General features: G+C 38.6%; 2 protein-coding genes across 2 annotated transcripts in view; one reads left to right on the top strand and one right to left on the bottom strand.

Annotated features, from left to right (window-relative positions):
- Window positions 1-824, bottom strand: part of AMY3 (alpha-amylase-like 3) — a 34,767-nt gene extending 33,943 nt beyond the window's left edge. The window contains exons 1-2 of the mRNA XM_077389163.1: window positions 515-824; window positions 259-389 (exon numbers count right to left, since the gene is read on the bottom strand). Coding sequence (XP_077245278.1) covers window positions 259-389; window positions 515-739 — 356 coding nt within the window. The 5' untranslated portion in view covers window positions 740-824. The remainder of the gene's footprint in view (window positions 1-258; window positions 390-514) is intronic.
- Window positions 825-8,442: 7,618 nt separating this feature from the next.
- Window positions 8,443-12,604, top strand: LOC143885145 (AP2-like ethylene-responsive transcription factor At1g16060). Its single transcript, XM_077389162.1, has 8 exons — window positions 8,443-8,679; window positions 10,243-10,325; window positions 10,469-10,477; window positions 10,591-10,679; window positions 10,857-10,930; window positions 11,185-11,235; window positions 11,494-11,570; window positions 11,797-12,604. Exons 1-8 carry the CDS (start codon window positions 8,471-8,473, stop codon window positions 12,369-12,371), a joined length of 1,167 nt encoding a protein of 388 aa, XP_077245277.1. The 5' UTR covers window positions 8,443-8,470; the 3' UTR covers window positions 12,372-12,604.
- The last annotated feature ends 1,975 nt before the right edge of the window (window positions 12,605-14,579 follow it).

Here is a 14,579-nt window from a genome sequence, read left to right as displayed (position 1 = left end):
GACATTTTGGAAAGTTAGCTGCATAGCATATATATATATAAGTGTGTGTGTGTGAAATAACCAATTACACCAAAAGCTTAAGCTGTTAGATTTGGTGTTATTCAATCATTTGTACTTCAAGTCTTCAACAATATAGATGTAATTCTCATTGCTCGACGCCAATTATAAGTATGAGGCTTATCAAATAAATTCATTTATGGAAATAAAATTCTAAATTAACAAATCACATAAAACCATTACTAGAGGAACAATACATACCTGCCCAAATCATCAGAATAAGTTACCCCCCAATGCAAAATCCATTTCCCTGGAAGATTACATCCAACAGTAAGCTCCCAATTCTCTCTCTCCTTCGCTGCTTCTAATCTCACCGAAATCGTCCCCTCCACCTACCATTTCCAATTAAGCAGCAAAAAAAAAAACCTCTTAAGTCGAAAAATTCACACAAACAAAAAAATAAAAAAATGTACAAAAAAAAAGAAAATTCTTCAAAATGAATTTTTATTTTTCTTACTGCTTGTGTTCGCTTGAATTCAAATCTCTCCGAGAACAAGACCGGAGCTCCGGCATCCGATTCGACTAAAGCCGTTTCGGACAAAACAGCACGAATCGGATAAACCCTAAGCGGCTTTAATTTACTGAAATTCAAAGATTTTGTTGAGAAATTCAGTGGAGAAAGAAATCTAGGGTTTTCTGTACGGCACTGGTGGAGCAGAGGATTCAATCGTAGGATCGACATAGGGGGGGCGAAATTAGGAAAATGAGGTGTGTGGATTTGATGACTTTCCGTCTTTTCTTTTTCATTTTTATAAAAGAGAGAGAGAGAGAGCTTTATAGGGTGGGTGGCAGATATTTAAAAGTCGGTTGGTTTTTTGTGACTTTTTGAAAGTGATGGTTCTTTTCTGACGAGATTCCATTTTTTTTTTATATGTGTCCAAATGTGGTAGTGAGTGCCAATATCATTTCAGCGCGTGGTCTTTTTATCCAGAGGTAAAGCTTTACCGACATATAGAAATCGCACGAAAAGTTGGGAACCTTTTTATTCGGAGTCCGACTGTAAAAACCTGAAATCGCATGTAATTTAGACCGTTGATCTTGGCAATCATCATGAGCTGACACTTATTTAATCTAGACCGTTGATCTTGGCAAACATCATAAGGTGACCCACATGATTTTATATGCATGTGTATTTGAGACCTTTGATCTTGTCAATGAATCATCAATGGTTTCTTGATGGTATATTCACCCCCTTTTCTTCCCCGGGCCACCCCTGTAGTGTGAGAAGAGTAAGTAATATATACACTAGATGGGTGGCCCAAGGAAGATAATCAAGGGTGCGAATATGTCACTTCCCTAATATATTTATAGGTAAGTTGGCTTCTTGGTTTCATCAGTATTCGTACGTGTGACCTAGACAGATGGCTTCTATGCACATGCGTGAGGTAGACAAATGGTGTGGACCATGATGAGTCATAAGATGACCCATGTGATCTAGTCCCGTGCCGACGTCCGAAAAATCAATATTTCAATTAAGGAAATGATATCAGCACAACCATGTTTGATATTTTCACTAATGCATCTTGTCTCTTCGTAATTAAAGAGCTATCAAACGGTTATTTCAGTTCTCAAAAAGTATTCAAAAGGCAATTAAAAAAATAAAAGAGAAGCTGGGTCTGTGCAATTATTAAAACATGGTTTTGCCGATATCATATCCCTTCAAGGCTTCAATTATCCTAAATTCATATCTCAGTTGTAAGGTCCTTCACCTAGCAACGACTAGGTTACGGATTTAAACACGCCATGTTTTGTAGGTCCCATTATATTGGCCATATCGGACCTCGGACCCCTTCAGATTCTGGCATATTAACAGATATGGGCGGCTATATCGAAAATATTCCAAATACATTGGCATATCAAACTCTTTCCGATCCAAATATTTATCAATATATCTGTCCGGATATATTCCGAACAAGTCATCTATCCGAGGCAAAGGATACTTATTCTTCACCGTCACCTTGTTCAACTCACGGTAGTCAATGCATAGTCTTATACTACCATCTTTCTTTTTCACAAACAACACATGTGCTCCCCAAGGTGACACACTTGGTTTTATAAATCCTTTTTCTAGTAATTCTTGCAATTGTCCTTTCAGTTCTTTCATTTTTGCAGGAGTCATTCTATATGGAGTTTTAGAGATTGGTGCGGTATCGGAGCTAAATCAACAGAGAAATCAATCTCTCTATCTGGAGGCAATCCAGGGAGATCTTCAGGAAAAAATCAGGAAACTCCCTCACCACTGGTATATCTTCCAGACTCAACTCTTTTTGTCTGCTATCTACTACTGCAGCCAAATATACCGTATACCCTTTTCTGACTAAACATTCGATTTTCATGGCTGAAATAATCTTTGGGGAAGTATAACCACTTCCTATAAATCTAAACCTTCTTCTCTTGGAATATGAAAACTCACTCGCTTTGCTCGGCAATCGACAGTAGCGAAGTGAGAAGATAGCCAATCCATCCCCGGTATCACATCAAAATCTCGCATGTCTAATACTATTAAATTCGCAAATAAGTCCATTTCCTCTATTCTGATAGTGCACATCCTGCAGACCTGGTCGACTAATAATTCATCGCCTACCGGCGTACCCACACATAACACATAGTCTAGGGGTACAGAATGTAAAGCATGCTCAAAAACATATACAGAAGATACAAAGGAATGAGTGGCACCAGAATCAAATAAAACATGCGCAAATCCATAAGCAACAGACAGAGTACCTGATACAAACTGCTCCTGATGCCTGTGCATCCTGCTGAGTCATGGCACAAGCTTTACCCTCTGTACGCGGTCTACCACTACCCGGATGCTAAGCAGATGATATTTGTGCTGACGAAGCACGCCCTGACTGAGCTCTCGGTGTCTGAACTAACAGGGCCCTCAGGGCAAGGAATGGCGGAGCTCTAGGATTCTAGGGCCTCTGTACCGACCTAGGCTCTGGCTCCTCATCGAACACTGAGCAATCTTGTGGCCCTGCTCGCCACATCTAAAACAGGCACTCGATGCATGCCTACACAAATCAGTGCGATGAAATTTCCTACATACAGCACATGTCGTCCTTTGCCGAGAAGTGGCTTTATCATGTATCCCTTGACTAGGACGACGCCCTTGGGAACCATGCGACCCAGATGAATTCTTTGGCCTCTCATATGGCTGGTATCTCACAGATCCCTGAGAGCTCTGACCTTTAGAGGCACTAACATCTTTGCTTTCTATCTTTTGATCTTTGATTTATGAATCTTGATTATTTTTCGAAGCCAACTCTATATTATTTGCCCTGTCAACCAGTTCATCATAACTAATTGATTTCACTGAAGCCAAGCTTATCTGAATGAAGGATTCTAATCCTTCTTCGAACCAATCATCTTAGCAGTTTCATCTGCTATTAAAGTAGGTGCGAACCGAGCCAACCTATCAAATTCAGTCTCATTTTCTTCAACCGATCTCAAATTTTGCTTTTGCTTCATGAAATCCCTTACTAAATTACTACGCGTACTCGGTGGAAAGTATCTAGCGTAGAATGCATTACAAAAATCTTGCCACTTGAATAACTCTGATTTATTTGCATTTGCTCTCTCAATTCCTTCTCACCGGTCAAGAGCATTATCTTCTAACATATATGTTTCATATCTCACTTTTTCTTCGTCATCTTTACAATTCATTGCCCGAAATGCTTTTTCTACTCTTCTCATCCAAGCTTCTGCATCATGAGCGCTACCAGTACCCAGAAAAATTCTAGGAGCCATTCTCATGAACTCAGATATGTCATGACTATGCCCTGAGCAGATGATTGGGAGGGCAGTTGTGATCTCTGTTCTCGAACAAACCCCACTAATTCTTAAACTAACTCTCGTACAAGCCTGGCTCCTCCACCCTACTCTCTTGATGTATGGTGTGCTGAGGGGCAGCTTGCTGCAAAGCAAATGATTGGTCTCTATGAGGCGATCCTACAACCGGTTGACTTTTTATCTCTTCCTGAGGTACCTCTTCCATCACATCATCAGGGACTCTGCCCTGAGAGTTCTCCTTTTGGCGATTCATTTTCTTAGTACGAGGTTTCCTAGGCGGTGCCATTCTGATTCAATAACAACAACACAATTAATATTAGGGTATATTTGAACTAGATAATAATACTGAATCAAAAGAAATTATAAAATTTACACATCTTTGGAGCACATAAACTAATCATACCTATCTTGTTCCTGCACAACTCGCCCACATGCTAACCAGGCGTCCCCAGTGCACATGAGTTTCTTATTAGCACAACTAATTCATGTGAAAAAACAGGCGTCCCCGATGCACATGAATCCATCATGCTATTTCCTAATTGCTCCTTGCCTAATTTCTACCCAACTCTCAATCTTTAATTAATTGTCCTAAAGATCTAAACCTATGCTTTGATACCATTTTTCATGTCACGCCCCCGAACCGAAGGCACGACAGGCACCGCGTAGCTGTAAATAAAAATCTCACAGGCACGCAAGGCTTTCTTATAGAATATCAATATAACACCAAAGATACATTCACAATTTACTTGAGCAGCATTCAGAGCAACTAAAACTTCTAAAGCTTTATATACAGACAACCACCAAAATTCTTATTTACAAACCTTTCTCCCTTTAGTATTTATAACACTCCTCTACCCATACAAATACTCACACATATACTAATTCAGAAAGTCTATCAAGTACTGGGTAGATCCCTCACCTTGAACAGCCTCGGAGCCTAAAAAATTTGGTAAACCACAGTGAGCTCGAAAGCCAGCAAGTAGTATAACTCATCTAAAGCTAAGTCTAGGTATGCAGAAAACAAATGCAGAATAGAAAATCACATTTTCGGGAATTCAGAACTTACTGAGTACATACAGAGTTTAACATACAAAATCAGAATCAGTATTCGTACGTATCAGAAAATGTATAGTAACAAAACAATGCTCATGTACTAGGAGGCGGAGACAGAACCGCTTTTGCAATAGATATCAGATACAAGTCGACAGGGTCAATTGTTTAGCCTCCTTTGACATAAGAGGGCCAACGTATCATCCGATTGGCTGGGGCACAGACTCACCAACCATCATGAGCCAAACACGAGGGGCATTACTAAAATGCTGACCTCATGAATTTTCTAGACATACCCAGAGTTACAAAATCTAATACTAAATCATATTTTTCAAAGAATAATTTTAGTTGCAAAATCTTTCAAAAATTTCTATACGAAGGCCGCTAAAGTTAAGCTAAATACTTATTGTATAAGTACTCCCAAACCTCAATGAACAGGATAGTCAATCATCTGCGTAAAGGATCACATGTGAATCAAAACATAACCTAAAATTATCTACGGGAAAATACGAAGTCTAAAACAAACAAAGAAGAAACAAGAAAGTTCTGGTGAAAACATTTAACTTGATGTTAAATGACAAAAATACCCCTTCTTTAAATACTTACAAATGAAATAAAACCTAGGGTATTTGGGGTATTTCACATTTCACGAGAATGTTAAAGTACAAATGATTAAAGATGGATGCTAAACTCACAGGAGCCCTTGCAGAAACCGCCTACAAGGGCTCCTCCATTGGATCGACGAAATCTTCAGTGCATTTATAATGGCGCTGATAACTGTAGAAGCAAATGGCGAGGATCCAATAGAGGAGACCTTGTAGCCAGTTTATTCAAGGGCTCCTGTGAGCTTAGCATCCCTCATGATTAAATAACACCAACTCTAGCAACTTAAGCATTTATAGTAAATGGTTGTTTCACATGGTATCAGAGCTATTGCCTTACGGCAGGCTTGGGTTTAAAACCCAACGATTCCTTGATATTAAAAATCCATGCCAACCCAAAAAAGAGGGGCCACATGTGAGGAGGAGGGTAAAAGTATAAATGATTAAACCACACCAACTCCAACAGCTTAAGCTTTTAGAGTATTTGGTTGTTTCACAGGGATTTGCTAGACAATTTCACAAAAGCCATTTCGCTGCTCACTTTTTCAGGAGAGAACAGCTTACTGGAACCTGCGAAATTTAACCCTATTTCAGCTCGGGTTAGATGAGTATTTTTCCGAGTTGTGTTGAGTTAAGGTTGGAAAAGCCACCCCGATTTAATTTCAGGTTGGGTTAGGGCTGAGGCCTTTCGGAAAGCCAATCCAAACTGATTTGGGAAATCAAGATAGACAGGTTGTGTTAGGGTTTAGAGATTTAGAAGCGAGTTGGGATAGGATTGACCCTCCTCAACCCGAGGCTGGGGTTGGGTCACGATAGGTTTGATGCAATGCTACCTTGGGTTGGGCTAGGCCAACCCCCAACCAGAAGGTGTTGCACCCCTAGATACTTCAAAACAAATACAGTAGTACCATACGAGGTCTCAAAAACATTTCCACCTATAGTATAGGATTTGCTAGGGAATTTCAAGGAAAGGCATTTCGCGGCCGACTTTTGCACGAGAGAACAACAACAGAGGCTCACTTTTCAGCAGATTTTGTCTTATTCATTTAATTAGTCTTAGGTGACTGTTCTCTCTTTCAAAAGTCTGCTGCAAAATGGCTTTCTGCGAAATTCCCTAGCAAATCCCCTGTAATATCTACAATACAAACCATGTTTCTTTGCATTATCCCATGAGGTGGGACCCACCATCTCTACCAAATCAATGCATAGAGTCCCCTAATGTTATTGAGGGGACCCACCACCATTTTACACTTATTTTGATGGTGGCGCCCACCATTTTACAACCATGCATAATACATAGCATGGGCCTCGAATGCTATTTATATGATTTTCAATTCCTAGGAAGCTCAGTCATTGAAAAGGAAGAAAAAAACCAATCCAACTCTCTTCCTTCAAAAAATGTGAAAACCAACCACCGTTTTTGTTTCCATAACAGCAGCGGCAAACCCAATGAGCCCCCTCTTCTTTCATCTTGGAAAATTGTCGTCTTAGCTGCACCCAAAACCGGCTTCACTTACTATTTTCCACCCCTCCCAATACCAGACAAAAGTTCTCTCGGCGTTTTGGGGCTTCCCCTTTGTCTTTTTCCTTGATAAAACACCAAGGACGCCTTGTCTCACCCGCGATTCATCTCTATCTATATATATATATATATATATATATATATATATATATATATATATCTCTCTCTCTCAACTTTAGGTTTTTAATCTCCTCATGACTATGATTTTAAATTTCGGCCCGTTTGGTGAATTTCTGTTGTTATCCAAATAGAAATTCACTTTGACCAGAAAAATACTAGATTTTACCAAGAAATATCAAGATTTCATTAATGTTTTTCGTGGAAATATATGTAACATGCAACTTTTCAAATAAAAAAGAAGCAAATTTCTATTAAAACGTCAACATTTCGACCTTAACCTTGAAAGAAACAACTCCATTAACAACAGAGAAGAACAACGAGATTCCTTTAAGATATCTCCAAAAAATTGATAAAAATTAAAAAGAAAAACCAATGATGAGCAACCTTATGGGATTTCAGCTGTGATTTCGTACCAAATTTTTTTCGTGATTTTCTAAGATTTCGGCCGAAATTTCAGACTGAAACTGAAATGATCCTATTTCGTAGATAAGCAAAACCTACATTTAAAACCTTGCTCATGACAACTTTTTCCCATTTTTATTTTATGAGATTTGCTAGGCAATTTCGAAGAAAGCTATTTGGCAGCTCACTTTTGAAGGAGAGAACAGCCACAGTCTCACTACGTGAAGGCAGAGTGCATGTAAACTAGCACTTCTCTAATTAAAGAAATAGTATCCGCACCCCTGATTTTGATATCGGCACTCCTTACTTTATTAATAGCTTTTTAGTAAGGGAAGTGATATATTTGCCCCTTTTCCTCCCCAGGCCACCCCCATTGTATTTATGACTACTCTTTTTTTTGTTTCGACCATCCAACCGTCTAAACCGACGTTTCGATCATCCTATTAGTGTGATTTACGGGCCGTGATACAATCACCGCTGGGCCAGCAAAATGAACAGTTATTAGTGAAGTGATATATCCCCCCCCCCATTTCTTCCCCAGGCCACCCCTCTAGTGCATTTATGACTACTATTTTTACTCTGAAGGGGTGGCCCAGAGAAGAAAAATGGGAGAATATATCATTTCCTGATTATTGTACAAAACCCACATAGAAATGTATTAACATTTAAACAATTTTCCCAGCTGGGTGCGTGGTGGAAGTATCAGCCAAGCCAAAGAGTACTACAGTGAGTTCGTTGGAAGGAAGGGTGGCAACATTAGGGTTTTGTCCTAAATGATCCCGAAATCATCGTCTCCCTTTGTCAAGTACTACAAATTTTGGAGTCACACTAACAACTCATGCATTATAAGAACTAAAGCATTCAATTCTTCTTTTGCATCAAAGTAAGAAAGGAGGAGAAAAAGCAAACCAATAGAGAAAAAACGATGGAGGTAATCTTGGTGAAGAGGGAAGCAAACATGGGAAAGCGTCGAATGGCCGGAGAGTATGAGGGCGAGACACGGCCGAAGTGCGTCAAGAGAAGGCGGCAAGGGCTAGCATCGGCGGCCGGAAATGACAATACAGGACAACAGCTAGATCAATTTTCTACCACCACTACAGTCAAGAGAAGTTCTATATATCGAGGCGTAAGCAGGTCCAAAAGAAAATCCATCATCATCTTCTTCTTCTTTCTTCCTCCTCCTTTTTATACTACTACTTTGTAATACAAGAAAATAATAGGGGTGTCAATGGATCCACTTCGGATCGGATCCACCTATGTCTTAGTCACGATCCATTCAAATCCCTTATCGGTCGGATCAGATTCGGAGTATTCTACAGATCTTACTTCTTGTGTCCCGGTCACTATCCATTTCAAATCGGACCGTCCATCGGAGTGTCCTATTAAAATAACAAAAAATTTCAATTTTCTTCATTTGAAGTGAACTCCAAAACTTCCTCAATTCAGAAAAGAATTAGTGATTGTATCTAGGGAAATGTTATCAGCACTACTGTATTTTGATGAGGGCACTCCTCACTTTTATTAAAAGTACTGTATCGCCCGCACCATAGGATGATCCAAACCGTCCATTAGAGGGTTAGGATCAACCTATGGAAATGATTTTTGGGACCCAACCTATTTAGGCTGTGGCCCATCTAATGGACGGTTTGGATCATCCTATGATGCAAGCCATAACGTACTTTTAATAAAGTGAGGAGTGCCCTCATCAAAATACAGTAGTGCTGATAACATTTCCCTATATCTAATAACAACCCATGATTTTGATGAAGAATAGAATTTTATTGTTGAAAAGGACTAATGTTTGAAGGTGAGTGGCAACTTTACAGGAAGAAAAATCGATTGAGGGAAGGAAGAAAAAATGATGTCTGGAAAAAGGTGGAAGTGGAAAGTCGTAAGATAAGCAATATTTTCTTCATATTTATGAGAAAACCCCTAATTTTAAGACTTATTATAAGAAATATTTTGATGGTATTTTAGTAAAAGGACTTCACATCGTGACTATCCATCTGATTTTTTTTGCCATGTCTTGACCACGATCCGAAATTTTTCGGATCTTACGAAGAGGATCCAAAATATGTCCATGTATCCCACTAATGTGCCTAGATCCTGTCTATTAAAGTTCGGATTCGGACCATCCATCGGACGGACTGTCTGGGTCTATTGACACCCCTAGAAAAGATTAGATACCCCGGGGACAAGAGAGCCAATCAATGGATCCTCCGTTTCCATCCATTTTTCCCATTAGGCTCTTTCGACCTACAATGGGTGTCAAACAAATATTCCGCCCATTTTTTCACATTCACTTGACATAAAATTCATTTTAAGCCCATTTATTCTATATTACAATGGACGTAAAATTTGTATTAGAAACATTCTATATCAAAAGAAACCGAGCCTTACCGTTTCTTGAGATTACTAGAAATCCATAATTTTTGCACTCTTAACTTTGGAAAAATTCACTTCACAGTAATCCGTTTTTTATCTACATTTTTTCTACACTCCATAAATATATAAAGAATGTTGACTAGTTAGGATTCATAAGAAAAGGAATAGATGATCAACTCACAAGAGAACCCTTTCCCGCGTCAAGCACTAATCTATTTTTAACATCTGATTAGAACATGTAATCATTCGAATAAAGAACAAATGCTCATTACTACTACTTTCTAATACAAGAAAGTATGATAAAAATTGCAGGCATAGATGGACAGGTCGTTTCGAAGCACACTTGTGGGATAAGGGAACTTGGAATGCAACACAAAAGAAGAAAGGGAAACAAGGTACAAGAAATTATGATCAATATATACTTCTTTCTCTAGCTTATTTATCATCTTTGATTTTCTTTCTTTCTTTTTTTGTAATTTTCTGATCTTCCTGTTCTTCTTCCTGGGTTGCGCTCCGATTTGACGTTCAAACAAAACAGTCTATCTAGGTGAGAATTTCACCCTCTTCACGAAGATCCAGTTTGATCTTTATAATCTTATAGATGAAGCTTAAGATATATTAACTGATTGTGAATTAATCTGCCTTGTTTTTTATAATCAGGGGCATACGATGAGGAAGTATCTGCAGCGACGGCTTACGATTTAGCAGCACTGAAATACTGGGGTCCGACGACATTCACAAACTTCCCGGTATTTATAATTTGTTCATCCATTTTAGCTTTCTTAAATATCAGTAGAAGAATAATCCAGTTTAATAATGAACACCAAATTTTAGACAAAATTATCATTCTAGGCAAGAAATTTGAATGATATATTGGAGGGTGATCTGAAATTCTAAATCATAATCGATCGACATTGATTTTGCAGGTATCTGATTACGAGCAAGAAATCCAAATAATGCAAAGCGTAACGAAAGAAGAGTATTTAGCATCCTTAAGAAGGTATTAACTCTATTATTTCAGAGTTCTAACTACATTTGGATCTCTTCTTGTTGACCTTAATTTTCACCAAAAATCTTTCTACTGCTCATGAAAACTCATTTTCATAACTTGGTTCCAAAATATTGCACCCACCATTACATTTGGATCTCCATTTACAGACCTTTGGATCTCATTTTGCTGACCTTTTCAGCAAAGATCTTTCTACGTAACTTTCTATTCCATGGATTGACATCAGCTTCACTTCTTGTACACAGAAAAAGCAGTGGCTTCTCTAGAGGTGTATCCAAATACCGTGGTGTTGCAAGGTATATTCTTTCATATATGAAAGAAATTCTACACTGAAATATCCACTAAGATTGGTGTATAAACTATACATCAATATATGGTGTATAATCTCTCTATCCATTATCCACCATCCATTACTGAAAGAATCCCAAGATACTAGAAAGATTGGTTACAACAAACATCGGTGTATAGACAATATATTATACTCAACTTGTTCTTTGTGTTAGAAAAGGGTCATGAAGATTAGTAAATTGGGTTTTTTTTTGGATAAAATGCAGGCACCATCACAATGGAAGATGGGAAGCAAGGATAGGAAGAGTTTTTGGAAACAAGTATCTCTACCTTGGAACCTATAGTGAGTTCTTCTGCTAAGATAAACTTCCATGACTTTGTTTATTATCTCTTAGGATGCAACCAAAATCGGTCCTCATTTGAATATATGATTGTTTTAATTTGATATTACTTGCAAATAAACATTAAGACCTCATTGGGAGCCATTAAGTATTTTATTTCTGAAACTATTATAACCATTATTTGCAAATATGATTACTAACATAGATTATTCACATGAATTGTTAAAGGTACACAAGAGGAGGCCGCCACAGCTTATGACATCGCAGCGATAGAATACCGAGGGATCAATGCAGTGACCAATTTTGATTTGAGCTCATACATTCGATGGATAAGACTAGGAGCCAGCCCTCTTGTTATTCCTCAAGAACCCCAAAACAACAGAGAAACTCAACTGAACGAAGCGGAGGCGTTCTTGCACCGCAATCCCTTCATTTCTGATGAGTTGGGCTCTCCTCCAAAGCAAGAATTTAAAGCTCGGCAAGTCCATAGTAGCTCTTGCAACAAGTCGTCTTCACCTACAGCCCTCAGCCTCCTCTTCAGATCATCAGTATTCAGAGAATTGGTGAAGAAGAACTCAAATGCAGCTGATAATGAAAATGAGGAGGACGAGGCACGGCATGGAAAACAGTTGGGAAGTGATGGTGAGTATGGTGAGATGTTCTATCATGGAATTGCTGATATTCCATATGCGTGCTCTTCCAATGGAGAGATTGTGCCCCACATCGAGCTGCAAGGGAGTGACTCTTCCTACTATGACCATTCAGGGCAGCCCCTCTGGAGCAGCGTCTTAACTAGAAGTTGAGGAGAGAGATTATACAGTACATTTTTGAAATTAAGCATGCCCTCCATCCATTAACTAGCTCGAATCGATCGGAGGTGGCTTGATAAAGGTATCTCCCAGTTGTTCATGAACGAATAAACTTAGTGATGAGCTAACTTTGAGTGACCTCCTCTCGAACAAATTGGTAGTCTAGCTAGTTCATTTTGTTCCGGATTAACTGACATGTAGAAGGATCTAATAATATCACTCATTGTTCTTTGGCTTTCCATCCTTTCTCTTCAATCCCTTAGTAAGGCCATATGAATTAGAATGTCCTTCACTCTCACTTTCATTGAGTAAAACTATATTTTTTAAATTAAATTTTTCAATCTTGAATTTCGAGGTTGACCATTTTTGTTACCATTTTAAATCAATCCTGGATCACTCCATGCACTTTGAAAGTATAGTTGAATTCAGCTCTAAACGTTCGATCGAGGCAGTGCTTGCCTGATTGGTCGTAGCCTGGATGATAAGAACGGCATCTCAATCGTAGAAATGTCCGACTAATCAGTTCTACGCTATACAATCAGCTAGGTGATACACCAATCAACTAGACAGATGATGTTGCGACACACAGTTTCACGAAATGACCAGTTGACTCGAAACATCTTAGATCGATCCACGCTCCGAAATCAAAACTAAACCATGCAAAGAACTTAAACGAAGGTCATCTCGTGACAAAATTCCATGAAACTCCACCTCTCTTCAGAATCTTTGTCAAGCTTTCATAACTGTCTTTTTTTATCGTCCTTCACCAACAATCGCTCCAACCACAGCTCTGATACCACTTTGTTGAAAATCCGCCAAGTCTATCATGATCTACACAGCGTACATGATAGAAATTTTAAACAAAACACAAGCACAAAGGTAACAAATGTGGTTTATGTGGTTTGAAAATTTGCCTATATCCAAGTGAGAGAAATCATATCACACTATGAGCAATAAATACAAGAGATTACAAGGAGAAAATTGCCAATTCCTTGACTCAATCCTTACATAATCAACACTCACAGCCCAAAAGCTCAAACCCAAGCTTACCTCGCAACCAAGAGAAAAGCCTAGTCGTCTCTCTTCACCACATGAAAACCTCTCTCAGCTTTTCTCATCTTGCATAAAATATAACAATACCTTATATTGTTAGAATTTTAATCGAACTTAAGCGAAAATTGATCTTTACCTATGGCCATGATGATCAGATTTGAAGCTGTTGACGATGCATGTGATCTGACTGTTGAAGAAGCTCCCCGACGAACAGGACGAACTTGGTTCTGATGCAGTCTTTAGATATATTCAAACCTTATGCTTAGTTAAATCAATATAATCACCGGTTCGTTCTTGGTAGACCAGGAACCACCCGGAGAGAAAACCCTAAATTCTTTAGTTTCTTGATCAAAAGTTGCTCCCATTAAGCAACTCCTTAATTTAAAGAAACTATCTATACTTTCCCTAATTAACTAGCAGAGGTCAATGCGGGCCACCCTAAAGGAAACATGTTTCCAACATATACAACTTAGGTTTTCCCCAAGTCTCTCTCTCTCTCTCTCTCTCTCTGAAGCTACGAGAGTCTTAAAGTTATAAAAAACCATTCAAATACACTTCTTCTTCTTCCTAATCCTAATAGGAAACTACAGGAAGGGAGTCCTCACTTGCATGGAAATAAGACAGTAATCCCCAAGAAAGAGATTCAGAAGTCTCTATCTTAACTGCACAGACCCAATACCCATAAAATTATCATAGCCTCTGCAGAATAAAAGGTGTTCAAAAGAGATTTTTCTCATCAGGAGCTGTGAATCTTCAAAAAATTAGTCATTTCTGTCAACATGGATTCAAGTGCACTAGGTTTATGCGCGTTTGAACTGACTATGTGAAGTTGCTGCTACTTCAATAACCAAAAAAATGGCAACCCCCTATTCAAATAGACACTCGCGACTATTATCATATTAAAAAAGTCACCCGCGACTACTTCCAGGAAAAAACTTGAAGTTGCGAGGGCGATCCTTCTAGTTAGTGATCAGGAAATTGCCACTGAATTAAAGGCGGGTAATAGAAATCACATTAGATTAGTAGGAATAATTGTTGAAACACCTTCAAAATCTCCATTGCCCAAGGAACAATGGATTAGAAGATAGAACAAAGTAGTGAGATAAGTAAAGAAAAGAACAGTGGATCTGAATAGTTAAGTTCAATCAG

The sequence above is a fragment of the Tasmannia lanceolata genome, unplaced genomic scaffold (assembly GCF_043159265.1).
Source record: "Tasmannia lanceolata isolate RefF3 unplaced genomic scaffold, GAP_Taslan_0.1 ptg000008l, whole genome shotgun sequence".
NCBI lineage: Eukaryota > Viridiplantae > Streptophyta > Magnoliopsida > Canellales > Winteraceae > Tasmannia > Tasmannia lanceolata.
This window is presented reverse-complemented; position numbering and strand designations above follow the sequence as displayed.